The sequence below is a fragment of the Pelobates fuscus genome, chromosome 6, assembly GCF_036172605.1.
Source record: "Pelobates fuscus isolate aPelFus1 chromosome 6, aPelFus1.pri, whole genome shotgun sequence".
NCBI lineage: Eukaryota > Metazoa > Chordata > Amphibia > Anura > Pelobatidae > Pelobates > Pelobates fuscus.
In genome coordinates this window covers 96,179,541-96,200,553 of record NC_086322.1, presented here as the reverse complement: position 1 = coordinate 96,200,553, position 21,013 = coordinate 96,179,541, and the positions used below count along the sequence as shown (strand labels likewise).

General features: G+C 40.9%; 1 protein-coding gene across 6 annotated transcripts in view; it reads right to left on the bottom strand.

Annotated features, from left to right (window-relative positions):
• MICU3 (mitochondrial calcium uptake family member 3) overlaps window positions 1-21,013 on the bottom strand; it is a 184,916-nt gene that overhangs the window by 48,955 nt on the left and 114,948 nt on the right. For all 6 annotated transcript variants that reach the window (XM_063458052.1, XM_063458053.1, XM_063458050.1 and 3 more), the window contains exon 7: window positions 5,524-5,595. In XM_063458052.1, coding sequence (XP_063314122.1) covers window positions 5,524-5,595 — 72 coding nt within the window. The remainder of the gene's footprint in view (window positions 1-5,523; window positions 5,596-21,013) is intronic.

The window sequence follows — 21,013 nt, the reverse complement described above, 5'->3', positions numbered from 1 at the left end:
GCACACATCAGAAATTCGTATACATTGAGCACGCATAGCAAATGAAACATACCACTACATATTATGTACACATTGTGCCAGTGGTCCTAACTATTATCATTTCACTAGAACGAGCAAGTTCATTTCTATTTTCAACAACTTCGTCTTCTTTTGGTTCCATTACTGGAACCCACATCCTTTTCAAACTATGGGTGCTTTGAACTGCATTGAGATGTAGTCATTTATTCTACAATCGTACAACAATCTTATGTTAAATGATCCTACTGACAATTTTAATTTTGAAATATTAACCTAGAGCAATTATTAATTTAAATAAAGCATAATTTTATCACTGATTACAGCCATGTTTTTGTTGATGCAATGGAATTACGTTGGCTAGTAAATACCAAATTGATGTAACCTTTCTATGATGCAAAAAACAGAAAAACATTTTTAGGCTTTAGTAAACTGAGCCTCAAATTGCCAAATTCTTTTTATTTAAACATATCCCACTATGTGGGGCACTTACATTGAGCTTTGTTTTAAATGACCACTACCTTCTAAATATATATTATTATTTGGTTATGACATAGCTAGTGTTGGGCACCTAGTAATATTGAAATGTAAGGCGCAAATTAGCAATGGGAGTGAATGTATTCGTAACTATGTCATATAGCATTCACTTTTTAAAAAAGAACATTACAAACAGGCATCTACTGAATGCAGAGGTGAACTCATAGCACAAATATTGATGTGGCAAAAGTGTTTACGAGGAGGAAAGTTGTGCATCGATACCTGCAAGGCAGTGTGTGCAGGGCATGCAAAACAAGAATTTGTGATTTCTGTACTCAGCATCTGGGCAGCATAGGACAGACATAAAAAGCAATTCTGGTGCAAATGACCAATAGTGGAGTAATCACCATGGCCAAATGTTAAAATTTTGCACCATAATATATTAAACGCTTTGAGATATGAATTCTGAAACTGATACTGACATGCTTACTTTCTTGTAGTTGCAATAATGGTTAACAAGCACATAAAGGGACACAATAGGCATCAAAATAACTTAAAGGACCACTATAGTGCCAGGAAAACAAACTCGAGTCTTTAGGTCCCCCCACCCTCGTGGCCCCCCTCCTGCCAGGCTGAAGGGGGCTGAAGGGGTTAAACACTTACCTTTCTACAGCGCCGGGCTCCCTCGCGCTGGGGAACTCTCCTCTCTCTCCCGACATCAGATTTGAATGTGCATGTGCGGCAAGATTTTTCAAAGCTTTCCTATGGACGTCAGCGTCTTCTCACTGTGATTTTCACAGTGAGAAGCGCTGAAGCGCCTCTAGCGGCTGTCAGTGAGACAGCCACTATAGGTTGGATTAACCCATAGGTAAACATAGCAGTTTCTCTGAACTGCTATGTTTACAGCTGCAGGGTTAACACTAGATGGACCTGACACCCAGACCACTTCATTGAGCTGAAGTGGTCTGGGTGCCTATAATGGTCCTTTAAAAAGCTTAATGAAGCTTTTTTTGCTGTATAGATAATGCCCCTGCAGTCTTACTGCTCAGTTATCTGACATTTGGGAGTTAAATCACTATGTTTAGATAGCCCTAGTCCAGGGGTAGGCAACATTTTAGTAGTAGTGTGCCAAAATAAGATCTTGAAGTTGTGCCAGTCCTATTTTTTTTTTAAATGAGGCATGTATGTTGCCATATTGTGCTTGTGTTATTTATGAGTGCTGTATGTAGTTGCTTTGTAGTGTTCTATTTGTGCGTATCAGGGCTATTATATTGTATATATTTATGAGTAGTTTGTGGCATTGTGTATGATACCATGGAATGTGGGGTGTGTATGGTGGCTGCTTGTGGAATTGTGTGTGTGTGGATGATATGTCACATTGTGTGTTTGGTAGTTTGTGTATGTGTGGGGCTGCTTGTGGAGTTTTGTGCTTGTATGTGGATTGCCAGTGGTGTGTCTGTGGGGACTGTGTCTGTGTTCGTGTGTCGGCTGTTTGTATTATTTGTGTGAGGGGGATGCTTATTCTGCAGCTCAGTGCATATTTAGCAGTGTGTGGCTTCCCTGGGGTTCAATAGGGACCGAACTGGCCAAGTTCAGGTCGTGGGCAGGAGCTGCAATAGCTGCTGCAGGCAGCTCTACTCAAGTGTGGTCTCCTGTTCAAAATTGCTGAGAGAAAGTGATCTCAGATCATTCCTCTTTGTGCTGTAATGCATAAATTGAGGATTGTCCCTCACAATCTTTTTGCACTCACAGATATCTAAAGTTCTACTGGGACTAATGATAGGCCAGAGCCTGTTTAGCTCTAGAAGTCTTGAGTGCTGCGCGAAGGCACCCCGAGTGCCATACATGCATAGGTTGTCTACCCCTGCCCTAGTCACACTTCCCTTTATGTGACTTGCACAGCCTTCCCAAACACTTCCTGTAAAGAGAGATCTAATGTGTAAACTTAATTTACTGCACATTATGTACAATTTAGAATTTTCTCATCTCCTGATCCGTTAATATCCTGCTACCATGTTCAGAAACCTCCTGTGAGTGATTAAAGTTCAATTTATAGAGCAGAAGATAAAAATCTTCTAAAGCAGGTTAACATCTGATTGAAACTGAAACCATTTTCATACAGACAGTGTAAGCCACATGTAGGGGAGGTGTGCCTAGGGCTGCATATTCAGAAACAAAAGTGCCCTACCTCCTAAATTGCAGATAATTAAGCAGTTAGGCTGAAAAGGGCATGATCTATAGACTAAAACGACTTAATTAAGCTAAAGTTGTTTTGATGCCTTTAGGTATCACACATACAGCTCTCCTTAAATTAGCTAATTACCACATTTTCTACAGACATTGCAAAATCCTTCCTCTCCTATTGGTGTTTCTGTGATAGGGAGTTTGGATGTTTCTGTAGTTACCATGGCCCAGGTTTTAGCTATCATGGTTGTGAGGGATTAGCTGGTTGCTGAAATGCTACCTGGCATCATTAATGCATGCTGGGTGGTCTCAAACAGAGAGCTTGAATAGAACCCACTTGCTTGTACTGACGGGCTTTTTTCTGAATTCAACAACATAATTCTGTGTGTGTCTCTGTAAATTGCTATCCAGTCACAAATCTTGCAGTTCATGTTAATGGTAACATATCCAATATGAGCAATACTAAACCATACCAACCATTTATCGATATTTTTTGTGTATTTTGCAATCAATAAAAATGTGACTTATTAATGCAGCTTGGACTCAGTAAAGTCTAGTGAAAAGAAAAACAGGGGAATTAGTTGAGACATAAACACCATTAGGAACAGAGGGGAAAAAAACGCTATTTTTCACCCAACGCTGGCATTCAATATTATTCTAGCAGAATAAAACGTATCTTTCTCTTCTGACTTTTTCTACTGTATAGAACAGCTGGAGCATAAATGTTCATCCATACTAAGATAACACATCTGTCCTTTTGTGAGTAACAAAAAAAAAAAAACTTTCTGCTTGGAAACAATGTATTATAAAGGAATTCCATGTGTTTCTAAATGTTTTCTTAAAAGGTGCTTGAATAAAAGGTTTTTACAAAAGTGATGTCATGGTGACGTACCTGGGAGAAGACAAAAAAAAATATTTGCAGCAAATATCTTCACTATGTTCACAATGAGCAATTTTGCTTGTTTACATAGTTTTTTGTTATGATTTTTTGTTTTTTGTTGTGACCTATTGTGTGCATTACACTGCTGTTTTTTTCTACACACAACACAAATATTCCAGCCATTGTAATTCAGCTACTACAATAACTCCAATATCTCTTCTCTTTCCAAAACTCTCTTGGATTATAACATCCAGGTTCTTAGCTAACAGACTATAAAGTCACGACAAGGCACCTCCTGTGCTTTATTATGTGTCTAGAACACTATTTGCATCCAGCATAGATTTATTTGCTGTGATTTGAGTTCGTATAGCTCATCTACATTGTAGTCTATTAATTTAAAAAAAAAAAAAAATCTTTTGTGCTTTTACAGTCATGCTGTTCTGGGTCATCACACATTTAATTAAGAAGTTTATTTCCTTTTTTAATGAACTGGAATCCTGAATGTATGGACTAATCTGTCTCAAAGAGCCTTGTGCCTTTCCATCACAAAGCTGACAGAGTATCGCTTAGCTGCATTCCTAGTTCATTCAAATATAGAAGTAATTTCTGGAAAATGTCAATCAACAGAATATTCTCTCCAAAGTAAAAAAACCAAAATCATGATTTTTTGTGTGTGTGTAATTAATAGAATATAGTATCATGTGTTATGTTGCAACACTGAATTGTTCATAGACATTAACCTTGAACTATATTAGGGTTTTGATACTACTTAAGTCTATACGGGTTCTTTCATAAAGAAACACTGTAGACACCAAACCAACTTTAGCTACACAAAGCATTTTTGGTGTATAGATCATGTTGCTGCGGTCTTATAACTCAATTCTCTGCCATTGAGGACTTAAATCAATTTTGTTCATGCAGCCCTAGCCATACCTCCCCTGGCTTTGACTCACACAGTCTGCAAGAAGAAATTGTTTCATTCTCAGTAAGATGCTAACTTGCTTTAGAAGTTTTTTTTTTTTAAATCTCCTGCTCTGGAAATTGAACTTTAATCTAGAAGACTATTAACAGAAGAGGAGATAAGAAATTCTAAATTAAAAAGAATGTACAATAAAGGAAGTTTAAACATTAGATCTTTATTTGCAGGAAGTGTTTAGGAAGGCTGTGCAACACACATGGAGGTATGACTAGGGCTGCATAAACACAGTGATTTAACTCCTAAATGGTAGAGAATAGAGCAATGAGACTGTAGAGACATGATCTATACATTAAAAATGCTAAATTGAGCTAATGTTGATTTGGTGCCCCTTTAAGACTCCGTCTCTTAGACATGAGATTGTGCCAGTTTCACCTGTTTGATTTAATCAAATGTTCATAGAGAAAAAAAATAAACTAAATAATCGTATTTCATTTAAACACATCATAGAGTAAATAGATTTCCAATTTTTTATGTCTTCCTGCACTCTCAAATAGTTGTTGTTATTACAGGGATACTCAGCACCAAAACAAATTTAGCTTAATGGAGCAGTTTCAGTATATAGACAATAAGCCTGCAGGTTCGCTACTCAATTCTCTGCTGTTTAGAAGTTAAACAATTTCTGTTCCTGTTTAAACATCCCAAGCTACACCTCCACTGCATGTGACTCACACAGCCTACATTTAAACATGGTTGAATTTTTAATCAGATCTTACAGCACGGTTAGTAGTTAGAAATTGTAGAACTTTTATCACACACATGGTGGGAAACATCTCACATAAAATATTTTCCAGGTCAAAGAAGCTTTCAGAGAAACATGCCTGGAGTATATATGTGTAATAACAAAGGACAATATGACATATACTGTTTAGGATTAATTCTTCAGTGTACATTAGTTGAGCCACCAACTAAATTAAACAAACAACATATAACACATATTAATGAAAGGGCATCCTAAGAAGCATAACATAAAAAGAACAAAATTTGTTACCAGTTGAGCACATTTTTCTTCTTCTCCCTTTCTTTCTTTCTTTTCATTTTTCTTTCTGAAAATCTCTTGTAGCTACAAAACAAAAAATATAAAATATAATTACCCAAAATATGAACAGTTGATGGGCCTGTTAGTTTAGCAAAGCATTACTCAAGCTAATATAACCAAATATCTCTTTATTATTATTTTTTTTACCCCCATCCATCAAGATTGCAAGTTCCCACAAGAATAGGGCCCTCAACTCCTCCTGTTTGTGTTTGTCAAGTTGTGTATTGTCTCAGTAGTGTACATTTGTCTTTTAAATTGTACCTATTGTACCCATGTACCAATGTGCTGGCGCATGAAAAAAAAGTGTAACCATGTAATAATAAAAAACTGATAATGCTTGGAAAAAGCAGCCAGTATCCCTCCCAATCTGTTGATATGAACCGTTTACCCACAGGCAACTATCATCTGTAGACTAGAACAGTGGCTCCCAAACCAGTTTCCAAGGCACATCACCATTTCAATAGAACTGGGAAATGTCTTAATCATATGAATCATAGGTGCACTCTGAGGACTAAGGTAACACAACATACGTATATAAGTAAACTAAAAATAAAAAACTAAAACTAGGGAAACATATGTATATAATTAAAAAAACAGCCCTGTACACAAGAACAGGTTTGGGTCCTCTCAGTGAAGCATGCAGGACTGTCTGTTGCACTGCAGTGTTTATACATTGTAAATAAAAACATGAAATACTATCTATCTATTTTTTTTATATTTGCAGATAAACCAATCCCATAAAGTATCACAGTCCAAGTCATCTGTTAAAAATGTTGGTACATGCCTCCCAACCACTATGCTGTCCCTAAAAATTTGGGAAAAGCACAGAACTATTCTAACGAATAACTCCTTAATATCCAAAGCCATGCCACTTAAATCACTCAAGCATCTTATCCCAGATTTCAACTATAGAATCTGAATAAGACACGGTAAATGCCTTCTGCACAGCTGCTTACCAATCAGAGCTTAACAAAATTTGACCCACTAACAGAAGCTCATGGCTTACCGACAATAGCACACTACTCATATCGCCAATTAGCCTCGTGGTTCCATACACAATGTCAGAAGAAAACAATAGTTCTCGAGAAACAACAATTAACGGAATTCGAGACTATGTATGTAGGAATCAAACCACCCTTAAAAAACATATCCTCCATCTATGCAGCTCTACCCGCAAAACAAGCTCTGAACGAACATAGCTTTACTAAAGCATGGGAAAAAGAGATTCACAAAACATTCACAGAACTAGACTGGGAACGTATGTTCTTAACCCCCAGAAACTTCTCCCTTTGTTCGAAACATATAGAACTAGCCAAGAAACTCCTATACAGGTGGTACCTAACGCCAGTTAGGCTGCACAAGTACAACCCGACGATCCCACAAAATTGCTGGAGATGTAAACAAGGTATAGGGACAATGGCACACATATGGTGGACGTGTCCACTCCTGGAACAGTACTGGGAAGACATAGCCGCACTTATCAAAGACTGCATAGGGAGGGCCTTGCCCCACAGACTGGAGCATTACGTTCTCTTCGATATTCCGGAATCAATACCTAAACCAGACAGATATCTTATGTTCCATATAAATATAGTGGCTTTAGGTGCTCTGGCACGGAACTGGCTCTCGCAAACAGTACCCCCTATCTCCATGTGTAAAAAATCTCATAAGTCAATCCAGCCACTTTGAAACCACAATGAGATGACAAAACACACCCCCCAACAAAAGTCATAAAAAATACAGAAGATACTGGGAAATAGCTTGGGATAAATGGGACAGGCACAGAGAGGCGTGCCGAGACACGGATTACCCTATGGGCAAATCCGTTAACAAACCCCCAGAACACGGAGGCCTTGCTCATCAATAGAATCTATGGGACATGAGGTAGCTGTATTACACTAGAAGCGATAGCTGTTCCTAAATACCTAACAAAAAAAAACAAAAAAAAAGAAAACCAAGCAACTAAGTTTAACATCTAGGTTACTTTACAACCTACTTCAGCTGAACCACACTACCCTAAAACGCATAGGTAAACGCTAATGATATCTGCATTGTAAACTGTTTGAACCTCTATGTTAACCATAATACGATAAACTATGCCATTACCCGACCTATATGGAAATGTAATACAATATATGTGCAATGTTATGAATGTAATTAACAGAAGTGATTCTGTAAAGTCTATGATGTACATGCAACCCCCCTTCCCCTTCCCCTTTTCTTCTTTCTGTACCCCTAACCTCTTGATAAATGACAAAATAATAAACATTGTCAAATTTAAAATAAAAAAAAAATTTGGTACAGCTTAATAGTAAAAACCTTGTATACCACAACATTTAATTTGACTCTTGAACTTCACATCCGAGTTCCCGCAATCAGCCTGCCTAAGCCTTAGTGTTCTTTAACAACCTCTTAATCCTGCTGAATATTCGGCACAGCTTCAGCACTTCTCAGGTATCATCTCTCCACACCGAGTCATTGTCTGCTAAAATGTCACCAAATGCATCTACAGATCCCTTTTCATACTGTCAGCACAATTCAATTAAATGCTTAAGATTTGTTTGTATGTGTACGATTCCTGTGTTCTTCTGTGTAAAATGCCATTCAACTGCTTAGGATACATGCAAAAATATATGGCAGGTCAACAAAATGTAAAATAAAAATACTTCATCACCTTAAGACATACTCCAGATATTACAGTTATCTTATTACAAAATTTTTAATTTCAATAAAAATGAATATATACTTTATACTTTTATAATAAATATATTACTAGGTTTTATGTGTTTAATTTACATATTCTAATGGAATTGTGGGGCATTTCATGCAAATTAAATTAAACATTTCGCTAAATGCTTCAATAGTGTTTACTGAACGAGGAACTATCTCTTCCAGAGAAGGGACAGTTTTGATTTAAATTAAAAAGGTAAATACTATAGTGCCAGGAAAACAAACACTAAGTAGTCCTTAGGTCCCCCCCATCCTCATGGCCCTCCTCCCGCTGGGTTGAAGGGGTTAAAACCCCTTCAGCCACTTACCTTTTTCCAGCGCCGGGCTTCCTCGGCACTGATTTTCACAGTGAGAATCGCGGAAGTGGCCTCTAGTGGTTGTCTCACTGACAGGCTGGATTAACCCTCAGTGTAAACATAGCAGTTTCTCTGAAACTGCTATGTTTTCAGCTGCAGGGTTAAACTAGAGGGACCTGGCACCCAGGCCACTTCATTGAGCTGAAGTGGTCTGGGTTCCTATAGTGGTCCTTTAAATCTTTAAAAATTCCCAATTCTTACCTAATAACTTAAAAGAACAATAATGGCATAGTAAAAATGTTTTTTTTTTTTTTAATTTAGCTCAGATGCACTTTGATTGGAGTCCACCGGAGGCAAATTCAATTGCTTGCTTAAATTACCGAGAGTTGGTGCACCTTGAGGACTAAGGTAACACCACATACATGATTTAGAAAGGTGCACACCTGTCTATATAAGGTCTCATAGCTATAAATGCATATCAAAGCAAAAAACAAACCACAACATCAATGGAGCTGTTGCCAGAGGTCAGAGACAGGATTGTGTCTAGGCACAGATCTGGTGAAGGATAGAAAAAATTCAGTTGTATTGAAAGTTTCCAAGAGCACATTGAACTTCATAATTTTTAAATGGAAGAAACTTGGAACAACTAAGACTCTTCTTCTAGCTGGTCTCCTAGCAAAAACTGGGGAATTAGGGGAGAAGGACCTTCGTAAGAGTGGTGACCAAGAACTTGATGTTCAATCTAGGTAAACTTCAGAGATCAAGTGTGGAGATGTGAGTAAGTTACAGAAGGACAACCATCACTGCATAACTCCACCAATCTGGTATTTTATGGAAGACTCCTCACTACTGTGAAAACGTACTTGGAATTTGCAAAGAAATCACCTAATGGACTGTGAGAAACGTGATTATCTGGTTTAATGAATGAAGATAGAACTCTTTGGCCTCAATTTAATGCTTAATTTTAGAGGAAACCAGGCAATGCTTATAACCTGCACAATAACATCCCAACAGTGAAGCATGATGCTTTTGGCCAAATGTTCACTTTCCAAAAGAAAATGTCCCTAACCACCGTCAAGACAGCACAGAAGTAATATAGGGACCACTCTGTGAGTGTCCTTGAGTAGCTCAGCCTAATTGAACATCTCTGGAAAGTCCTAAAAGTGACATCGACATTCCCCATCCAACCTGATAGAGCTTGAGAGGATCTGAGAGGTGTATGGCAGAAACTATCCAAATCCAAGTGTCACATCATAACGAAAAATACTTCAGACTACAATTGCTGCCTAAGGTGATTCAACTAAGTATTGAGTTAAGGGTTTGAACACTTATGTGAATGTGATATTTCAGTTTTTCTGTTGAAAATATTTGCAACTGTGTCAAAAATATGGGTTTGCTTTGTCAAAATTACATATTGAATGTAGATGTATGTGAAAAAAAAAGAATTTAAACAATTGTAGCATAAGACTGCAACATATAAAATGAAAACACAAACTAAGGGTTCTGAATAGTTTCAGAATACAATGTATATCATAAGGCTTCCACATCATCATCAAGGTTTTGCAAAGCTAGCCCTCAGAGCAATATCTGACATTAAAAGCATTCCCTAAAATATTTTCAAATATGCTGCAGAATGCAGGACCATACTAAGCTATACCTACAGTTGTGCTCAAAAGTTTGTATTGGTGGTATATGTACCATTAAAAAAAAAAACAACAAAAAAAAAACTGTTAGCTGGCTGAACATATTTATTTAATTTTTTATGGGATTCATATTCAACTGTAAGTTCTAACAGAATGACATAATTATAAAACAAAACATGACAGTAAAGAAAAAAATGAAATGACCCTTGTTCAGAAATCTGCATACCCTTAGTTAATATTGTGGGAGAATTGTATTTAGCAGCAATGACAGTGTGTAGTCTTTTGTTGTCTATGAGGCCCCTAATTCTTGAAAGTGATATAGCTGCCCATTTTTCTTGGCAAAATGACTTCAGGTCATGCAAAGTCTTTGGTCGTCTTGCATTAACCTCACATTTGAGATTTCCCCAGAGTGGCTCGATGATATTAAGGTCAGGAGACTGTGATGGCCACACCAGAACCTTCACCTTTTTCTGCTGCAACCACTGGAGGATCAACTTGGCCTTGTGCTTAGGGTCATTGTCATGCTGGAAAGTCCAAGAGCGTCCCATGCACAGCCTTCATGCAGAAGAATGCAAATAGTCTACCATTATTTTCTCATAATATGTTGCATTCAACTGGCAATTATTTCCCTGGCAATTAAGATTCCCTGTGCTTTTAGAGCTCACCCCCCCGAAAACATCAGTGGGCCACCACCATTCTTCACAGTGGGGATGGTATTCTTTTCACTGTAGGCCTTGCTAGCCTCTCTCCAAACATAACGCTTATTGTTATGACCCTAAAGCCCTATTGGTCTCATCTCTCCAAATTACAGTGTGCCAGAAGCTGTGAGGCATGTTAAGGTGTTGCCTGATACACTGGTGCTGGGGAGGGAGACTAACTGTCTCCACTCCCTGTGATGCTGCCTGGTGCTGGGTAGTGAGATCGACCATCTCCACTCCCAGTGATGCAGCAGCAAGCAGCAGCAAGCAGCAGCAGCAAGCTGCTGGGAAAAGGGACCGAAAATCTCCTCTCTCTGTAACTCCATCTGCCGCTGGGGAGAGAGACCTGTTTTCTCCTCTCTCTGCATGATACACTGCTGCTGGTGAGTAAAGCTGACTGTCTCCACTCCCTGTGACGCTGCCTGGTGCTGGGTAGGGATACCGACCTTCTCCATTACCAGGGATGCTTGCTGCTGCTGGGGAGAGGGACCGAAAATCTCCTCTCCCCTAGTTACCCAGCTTATTCTGTGCTCTGCATAAAGGGCCTGCTGCTGGACCACGTCTAGTAGGTCTTGGTAGTCTTGCTTCAACTTCCACTCTATGGTGACCAGGTGGGTGAGGTCTAGTCCCAGCCCAATAGTTCCTGGGTATGGTAGTACCTCTTGCTGGTAATAATAAATAGCACAGACCTGCGACTCCACAGGACTGTCTAAGTCATTGTCCTCTTCAAAGACCTTCCACAACAGGCTCTGGCCATCGTAGCTCTCCCTCTCTGGCTAAACGCCCTCTGCCAACCACGTGTCTCGCTGGACTGAGTACCACCATAGCACCAGGTACGAGTCGTCCAGCATCATTTCTTTCTTGACCAGGAAGTCAAGGTGTCTTACCCACTACGTCAAGGGTTGTTCTCACAGGATCACCATCTGTTGGGTCATTTGTTCCTGCCAGCGGTGCGCTGTACTTTGAAGCTTCTCTTTCCGACGAAGTTGTGCTACCTCCAGGGACTCCTGCCAGAGTTCTCACAATACACATTCTCTCCAGGCCACCTCTTCCTTGGCTGAAATAGGGCCCTGCTCTTGTGCCAGTGTACCTTGTAGTCTCCAATGGAACTCCTCCTCATATGTGGACACTGCCTTGGGGCTAGCTCGCTCTATCTCCTGAGTTTCTCTTTAGACAGTGACGCTGCTGGACTCTTCACTGCATTCCCTGTATTGGGATATACATTAGGGAGAAAAATGTTGCCGCTTGCCATCAATGTAACGGATCCCCTCTACTCCGGTTGAGTATATCCACTGTAGTTCTCCCAAATCCCCAGTGAAGCAGTGATTATAGCTCCCAATTCCCCAAACATCAGCCTAGAATTGATGAAGGGTAGAAACTAATGTGTTTAATCATGGCCGTGTGGAAATTCTGACCTGTCGCACACATGGTCCTATACCCAAAACGGTTCCAAGGCATTTGGTGCTTTTGCCGGTCAACTTTCAGGAGCTCCTGCGGCTGCAATATGGGGTGCTCTGGCTGGCTCCTATGTAGTGTTTGTTCCCCTTAGTCTCAGGCACCTTCCCTCCAAAAAGCGCTCTCCTGGCGGATTTCAAAGTGGTTTAAAACCGCGAACCAAGTTGTCCGGGAACTACACGGGCACCTCCTGCCGAAAACAGTTCCATAACATTTGTGGCTAAGTCCCACTGAGGTGACCGGAACCCATGAAGTCCTCATGCCGAAATTAGTTCCATAGCGGTCGAGGCTAAGTACTGCTGGGACTATTCATGGGTTTGGTTCCCGCGAATGGCCACCAGAGAGCTAGCGTTTGGTTCCATTCGCATGAAGGGAAAGTGCCGAACCAGGGACACCCTACTAATGGCGGTTGGGGCGATTTAACTCCAGAACAGGGAGGTCCATAGTCCTGGGGCAGGAGGCTAGCTAGCAGGCTCCTTCAGGAGCATGCGGCAACCATGAAGCTAATTTTTGTTCAAGTATCATCGTATTGTGATCCTTGAAACAACCACACCGTCTTTTTCCCGAGAAACCTGTATTTCTCCTGAGGTTACCTGTGGGTTTTTCTTTGCATCCCGAGCAATTCTTCTGGCATTTGTGGCTGAAATCCTTCTTGGTTTATCTGACCTTGGCTTGGTATCAAGAGATCCCCGAATTTCCCACTTCTTAATAAGTGATTGAACAGTACTGACTGGCATTTTCAAGACTTTGGATATCTCTTTATATCCTTTTCCATCTTTATAAAGTTCCATTACCTTGTTACGGAGGCCTTTTGACAGTTCTTTTCTGCTCCCCACAGGTCAGTATTTAACCTGCTCAGTGCATGCACGTGAGAGCTAACAAACTCATTGACTATTTACACTGACACTAATTGCTATTTAAAAAGCCACAGGTATGGGAAATTAACCTTTAATTGTCATTTTAACCTGTGTGTGTCACCTTGTGTGTCTGTAACAAGGCCAAACATTCAAGGGTATGTAAACTTTTGATCATGGCCATTTGGGTGATTTCTGTTATTATTATGATTTTAAAAGGAGCTAAACAACTATGTGATAAATGGCTTCATATGATCACTATCATTCAATATAATACATTTTTTTGCATGATCAGTCAAATTTTCTAAATCAATGTCAAAATTTCCCAATTTCTGCCAGGGTATTCAAACTGTAAATATATGCATATTCTGCCTATCACTAAAACATAGCCTTACTAAATATATTTGTCCAAAGTCTTGTTTCTTCACATATCTATGTCACGGCACCCAGTGGGCGCCCTTCTGCACGTTCACATGCAGCACATCACCTTACCCATAGTACAACTACTATCTGCCTCCTATGCAGCAGCGTTCTCCCTTGGCGTCCTCCCCCACCATCGACACTGGACACTGTGCATCAGCATAGCTCCGCCAAACGTGCATGGATCATCACTTAGATGTCATGCACGCACATTCCAGCGTCACATGACTGCAACCAGCTAATCACTGCCCTTATACTGTGCCCTGTTGTGGTTTCCTTTTTGTGGTTATCCGAGAGTGCGTTTTTCATACTTTTATCTGTTATCTGACCCTGACTTGTATCTTATCTATTCTCTAGTCTATTATTCTCGACCTTTGGCTTGTCTCCTCATCCACATTACTCTCTGTCTCCGTGATCTCTGTCTGTATTGTACTATTTTATATAACGCTACGTCCAGCCACTCTAGGGCCTGGTAATATGCTTTAGTATTCTGGTTTAATATAATTTTGTTGTTCACTTGCATTCTGCAGGTTGGGCCTTAATCCATCCTGACAATCTAAATAGGTAGGTCTTTATTTTTATTAACCAGTTATTTCTAAATTAAGAATGCATTACTTAGCTCAACATCTCAACAATGTCTACAGTGATAAAAGTGGTCACAGAGGAATCACAATTTTTGGAATGAATGGAATTTGCCAGCTGAATTCTCTCATCTGTAAAACAGCGACTTCTGAGCCTATGACACAAAAGGGCATTTAGCTTCAACAAGGATCAGAAGTAAAACATGCCTAACATGATCCTTGACTGTACAGGTGAGACTTCCAGGGCTGGAGCTATATTGAGGGCATGTATGCAGATGCCAAGGACTCCATTACATGGCACAAAACCCTATCTATTCACTAACTTATTTTTTAAATAATCCAAATCCCATCCAGAAGCTAACAGATTCTCTTCCCAGAGGTCACACTCAGTACAATTCACATGATCCTATTACCCCCTTTTTATTTTTTCCCTCCCCACCATCAGTGTACCCTTTACACTGACAGCTAATTGTTATCCGTGGTCTCAATCCAGTATTTAATATGCATAGTAATGACTGGGTGATTACTATACTACATAAAGTAATCTGATTATTGGTGCAAAATAAATTAATATATTTTTAAGTCATGGATGCATAATTTTTTACCTAACTGAGTCCAGGCATGTTTTTGCAAATATTTCCCTACTGCCTTACTATAATACAGTGATAATGGGAAAACATTCCATACAAACAGAGAAACAATGTTACACAAAATGTTTAAATATCTTATCAGTTTAGTCTGTTACCTAGGAGTTTGCTTATTTATACTGAATTCAAGTATATCAGTTTCCATTGTTTATCTGTTCAATTAATGCTGCCTAATTTCTATAGAAACAAACACTGGCGAAGCATGTGGCAGAACACGTTTTTATTTCCTCAAAAATCAAGAGGCAAATAAAAATCATGTTTCTGAAACAATCCATGCATATGACCACATTCTGCATTTTCACTTTTTAGATTAAAAAGGGGTTTGCTTCGTAGTGAATCCAGAATCCAAGCATCCAAGATTTTTTGGTGTCATGGAAAGTAATGTTGAAATGAGACAAGGGACGGAAGACTGCAATAGTGGTGGATGTGGCAATACCCAGTGACTATAGCATCAGGAAGAAGAAACATGATAAGATAAGATTCACAAAAACGGAGGACTAAAAGAAGAGCTGAAAGAATGAGCAAAGTGAAGGCATCAGTAGTCCCAGTTGTTATAGGAGCACTCGGGCTGTCACTCAGTTGGAGGAGTGGCATCAACAGATTCCAGGTGGGACATCTGAGATCACTGTCCAGAAGAGTGCAGCTCTAGGAACAGATTGGATACTGTGCAGAACACTACACTCAGACGCCCAGACCTCTGGGAGTATTTACCACTTAGGAGGGATGAGAAAATCAATTATTTATATATATATATATATAGAAGGCTTATGCCTGAAATTGTGGGAGGGATTTATAGCCCTATATAAGCCAACTAGTCCCCACTCACCTGTCTTCGTCGATCCGGAAGTTCCCGCTTTCATTCCGCCTGACGTCATTCCTCCGCGACGTGCGACACGCTGCCCGCCGTATCCTGGCTGTCCCACGCGGCCTTAGCAATCTTTCGTTCGTCAAACCGTAAGTCTTTTCAGTTCGTGCATCACTCTTTCATGTTCTACTCACCCTTAACGATCACTATTCGCAAATCATCTCGCTTTCCCAATTCGTCGCATTCGTTTCGTTTCAAACGCATGCCTTTCCATCCTCACGTGTACATGCCGGTTCGGCTGCTTCCTTCCCGATTTCATTAATAACGCATTTGCATATGTAAATGTTAGATCATGTATATATACATTATTATTGTCCCATTTTTCACTGTTAGTGTGTGCAAGTGGATTTATATTGACATTTTTAGTCCTCTTCTTTTTGTTTTTGTGATCTTGTTTAATTTTATCTTTTTATCTATTTATTTTATTTTGTTATTATACATTTATCTGTATTTAGCGCGACCTATTATTGTGTTTTTGCCATATATACGTGTACCTGAACAGTTCTTTACCCCTGATGGCTTTGTATAGCTGAATGCAGTTTTACGTTAACTGGGTTCAGGAACTGTTTTCTTATCGCTCTTTGTTCCACTCCTGTGTTGATACGTTTTTTTTTTTCATATGTATGGGGTACAAGTGAGGGAGGCATGGGGAACGGTTTGTTTGCCATGAATTTACATAAATGCTTTTGGTCATTTAAATTGGTTTTACTAATGGCTGGCCTTATGGACTTTAAATTTTCACGTGGTTACTGACTTCTTGGGTCTCCTCTGCTTTCTCTCCATTTATATTTCCGGGGGTAATTCTGCCGTTATAAGTTGCATGCTTCACTTGTTTCTAGTGTGAATCGGTAGTCTCACTCATCTTACATATAAATTAATTTAAAAAAAAAAAGAGGGGGGGCTTCTAGCCTGAAATTTGTTTCTATTTTTATATTTTCTAAACGTCGCCTGGGTCCTTCTCTACAATTCGGGGCATCTGCAGTACAAGCTAACAGGGTGTATTTTGACTCTGTGGGTCGTCTGGGCTACTACTTGTCGCTAACTCAATCGTTCAGGTAAGGATAGCGTTTCTATTCGAATACGTTCAGTCTCGTGGCTATTTTCTCCATCCCGTTTAGTTGTGGCTGGTTTCAGGGTTTTAGGAGCCCAATAGCGGTAGTTGTCCCCCGGCTTCTTCGCCTTAGGTTAGTGGTCCCGCGAGGCCATCACCCATCCTCAATTCGGAGGTTCCACGCCCCTCGGGCCAAATCATAGCTAGCCGCCTCGCATTGTGGCATAGAGAGGGCCTCATCTGTCACCCCCAATCTGTCTTATGTTTACAATTCACCGAGAGGCCAACGCCCCGCCACTACGCTCAGTGGCCACGAAATCCCCTCGCGCCAACTCATAGATAGAGCCTCTCAAGCCGCTTGGCACTTAGTAGGGCCTCACCTGTCATCAACCTAGTCTAATTGCTTCGCCACGGTGGCACTAGCTAGCCAACCAGCTCACAAAACGAAATCAATAATTAAATAAATAAACAATAAATTAAGCTTTCCCTTCTCTCTCCCTCTAACGCTACGTTTTCTCTCATGCCCATAGCATGTCCACCGCTTCAGCGCAAGATGATGAACAGTCAATTGCAAGCGTCCCGTCCAGGTCTAGCATCCAGCCAGGAGAGCCTGGTGCCTCATCCAGCTACAGATCCTGGACCATTTCAAAGATCACGGCCGAGCTGAACAGAAGGAGCATTCCCTTCCCGGCTACTGCCAGGAAAGCAGAACTCTTCCGTTTGCTTAATCCCCAAAATGCGGAGGTTTTGCCAGGCCCTAGTTCTGACGGTACTATCCAGAGTAGTCTGGCAGAACTGCGAGGCATGATGACCTCTTTGGTGGCTTCCGTAGCCAACATAAGCGACAGGTTGGATACCCTGGAAGCCTCCGGTCAGACCAACATTACTGAAATCCCGGTTCCGCTGGTACAACCAGAGCCCGGCTCCGGAGGTAACCCCACTACTATTCCCGCCAAAAAATCTAGCATAATTAATCCGGTGCATTTGATCCCTCAGAACCTTAAACGGGACATACTTGAAGGGAAAGATGTTAATTTAGCTTCCCTCCTCATCGCATCACAGGATATCATCGAGAACAGGTCTTACACTTTTGAAGATATCTCCGTAGTGATGAAAGCTAGAGACCCTAGGCTCAACAAAAAACTCAATATTCCCGAGTTCGTGTTAGCCTTTGGGTTGTATAGGGACGTAATTTGCTCTTCTTTTCCACTCCGCAGGGAAGAGCTGGACTTATACTTGCACAAGCTGGTGTACCTTGCCTACAAGTACGGTGGTTATGCGTTCTACGACTACCATAAGTCTTTCTCAGCCAGATCAGCCGCATCACTGGCACAGTTCAACACTCCCACCGATTGGAGTCAGTTGGACACTGAATTATTTTGTAGGCATTTCGCCGGGCTTAGGACACCAGCATGTGCAATATGCGCTTCAGCTTCTCACACATCCAATTTTTGTCCCAGTACCGCAGTAGCTCCGTCTACTAGTTTTGCTAACTCAGACTACTCTGGTCAGAGGGATATTAAAGACAAATTAGGCAGACCTATAGTTTTTCTCGGGAAAGTGCAAATATGCAATAACTTTAATGACGGGGGGTGTACTTATAGCGCCTGTAGATTGCTCCATGTTTGTTCAATCTGTTTCAGGGCTCACGCAAAAACAATGTGCCCGAACAAACTGTTTCCAAAAAAGGCAATTACACCAATAAACGTACCTAATTTGCAACGTTACCTGACTACACATCCTTCCTCACACTTGGCGGACTTTCTCATCTCCGGTTTCACCAAAGGCTTTCACACAGGTTTTGTAGCACTCCCTCCAGGCACACTAGAATGCCCCAACCTGCATTCAGCGTTGTCTGACCCAGCCTCTCTGAAGGATCTCCTCGATAAGGAGGTGGGTAGCGGCTTCATGATAGGTCCTTTCACCACACCTCCTTTCACGTCCTGGAGAACAAGTCCGTTGGGTATAGCCACGGGTAAATTTAACGACAAGAAGAGGTTAATAATTGACTTCTCGGCACCGCACTCTTCCACCTCCCCAAGTTTAAATTCCCTTATTCCATCGGAGGAATTCTCACTACATTACGCTAGGATAGACGATGCCATTCAGGCCAGCATTAACCTCGGTAAGGCAGCCTGGTTAAGCAAAACGGACATCTCTAATGCTTTCAAATTGCTACCCATTAAGTAGTCGCTCTGGCACCTTCACGGATCAGTTTAGACAGTTCTGCAAGGGCTGACCTAGCTATGTGGGAACTGTTCTTAACTCCGTGAAGGTGCCAGAGCGACTGCTTAATGGGTAGCAATTTGAAAGCATATTTTGCAACCAGGCTGACCTTTGGCTCCAAAAGTAGCCCAAAACTTTTCGACATGTTCGCGGAGACCCTGAATTGGCTTTTACTCAACGAGTGCAGGTGCCCAGTAGTAATCCACTACCTCGACGACTTTCTGTACGTCGAACCTCACTACTGCACACCACTCAGCCTGCAGAAGGCACTCTCCTTATTCGAGGAACTAGGTGTTCCGGTAGCCTCTAATAAGACAGAAGGTCCTAAAACTGAAATCACCTTCTTAGGTATCACGATCAATTCGGAAACCATGCAAGCCAGCCTCCCTCAGGTCAAAGTAGATAGGATTCTAGATTACATTCACACCTGCACCAACCTCGGGTCGTGCACCAGGAAAGAGTTACAGTCTCTCTTGGGCTCTCTTAACTTTGCCATGAGTATTATCCCGCAAGGCAGATCTTTCATCTCCATGTTGCTCTCGCTACTCCACGGCCTCCCTGACGATGACACTAAGATCAGTTTAGACAGTTCTGCAAGGGCTGACCTAGCTATGTGGGAACTGTTCTTATCCTCGTGGAACGGCAGGTCGTTATTCATTCCTCCCATCTCCGATGATTCTCCAGTGGTTTGGACTGACGCCGCCGCTTCAGTTGGGTATGCAGCAATATTTGGGGATGAATGGGTTTATGATAGTTGGCCACCTGAGACTAGTTCACTAGATAACTTCGACAAAACCTCAGCGTTGTTCGAAATTTTTCCCATAGTGGCAGCAGCACACATTTGGGGTGAGGTTTGGAGGGGCAAAGCAGTTAGGTGTTATTCAGATAACTTAGCAGCCTGCAATATAATTAACAAAGGCCGATCTCAGTCCCTGTCTATAATGAACTTGGTAAGAAAGCTCACTTGGTTGGCGGCGAACTTGCAGTTTTTCATTTGTTGTATACATGTTCCCGGTATGTTCAACAATGCAGCTGACGCTATGTCACGTTTCCATTTGCAGGAATTTTTCCGACTTCCCCCTACGGCGAACAGACAACCCAAAACTCCCCCGCAGTTCAGAGATCTAGTCATGCTTTAAATCTATTGTTGGCCCACAGTAGAATTCTAGCTCAGGTCAGGTTATCAGCTAACACTAAAAAGGCATACAATAGGGCATTTGAGATATTCAATAACTTTGTACGCAACTTCAACATAATAAATCGATTTTCTGTTGAAACTATGGTGGCATTTTCAACTTTTTGCCACATCTCATTAAAACTCGCATACAATACCATCAAACTATACTTAACAGGCATACAACACTTCATGCTTACTCTCTATCCAGACAAGACCCCTTTCTTGTCCACATACTCAATTAAAAACATTCTTAAGGGTATACAGAGACTAAATAACCATAAAACCCTCGTAAGACTCCCAATAGATGGTAACATCTTCGAAAGAATCTCTAAGCTGTTAGATAAAAACCCCTTTGAAAATTCTACTAATCTGATAATTAAATCCGCAGCTTACTTGGCCTTTTTCGGTTTCCTACGGCCCAAGGAGTTTTCAGTAGAAAAGGTAACTGACACAGACACTTGCCTTAAACAGAGAAACTTGTACAAAATTAATGATTATTATATATTAACAATTCCCCGTACAAAAACTAATCAAACAGGCCCCCCCGTGGAGATTAAGTATTTCCCCACGGGTTCTAAATTTTGCCCAGTTCAGGTGCTGGATAAATTGTTAAGTCAACCGAATAGGAATCCACAACTGCCGCTTTTGTCCCTACGAGGAAAACCACTCACTACAAAACACTTTATGCTGTACATACGTGCATTACTACTTAGACTTGGCCTCGATCCTAATTCCTTCTCAGGACATTCTTTTCGCATCGGAGCAGCCACCACGGCTTCAAGTAGCCATGTCCCGTCAC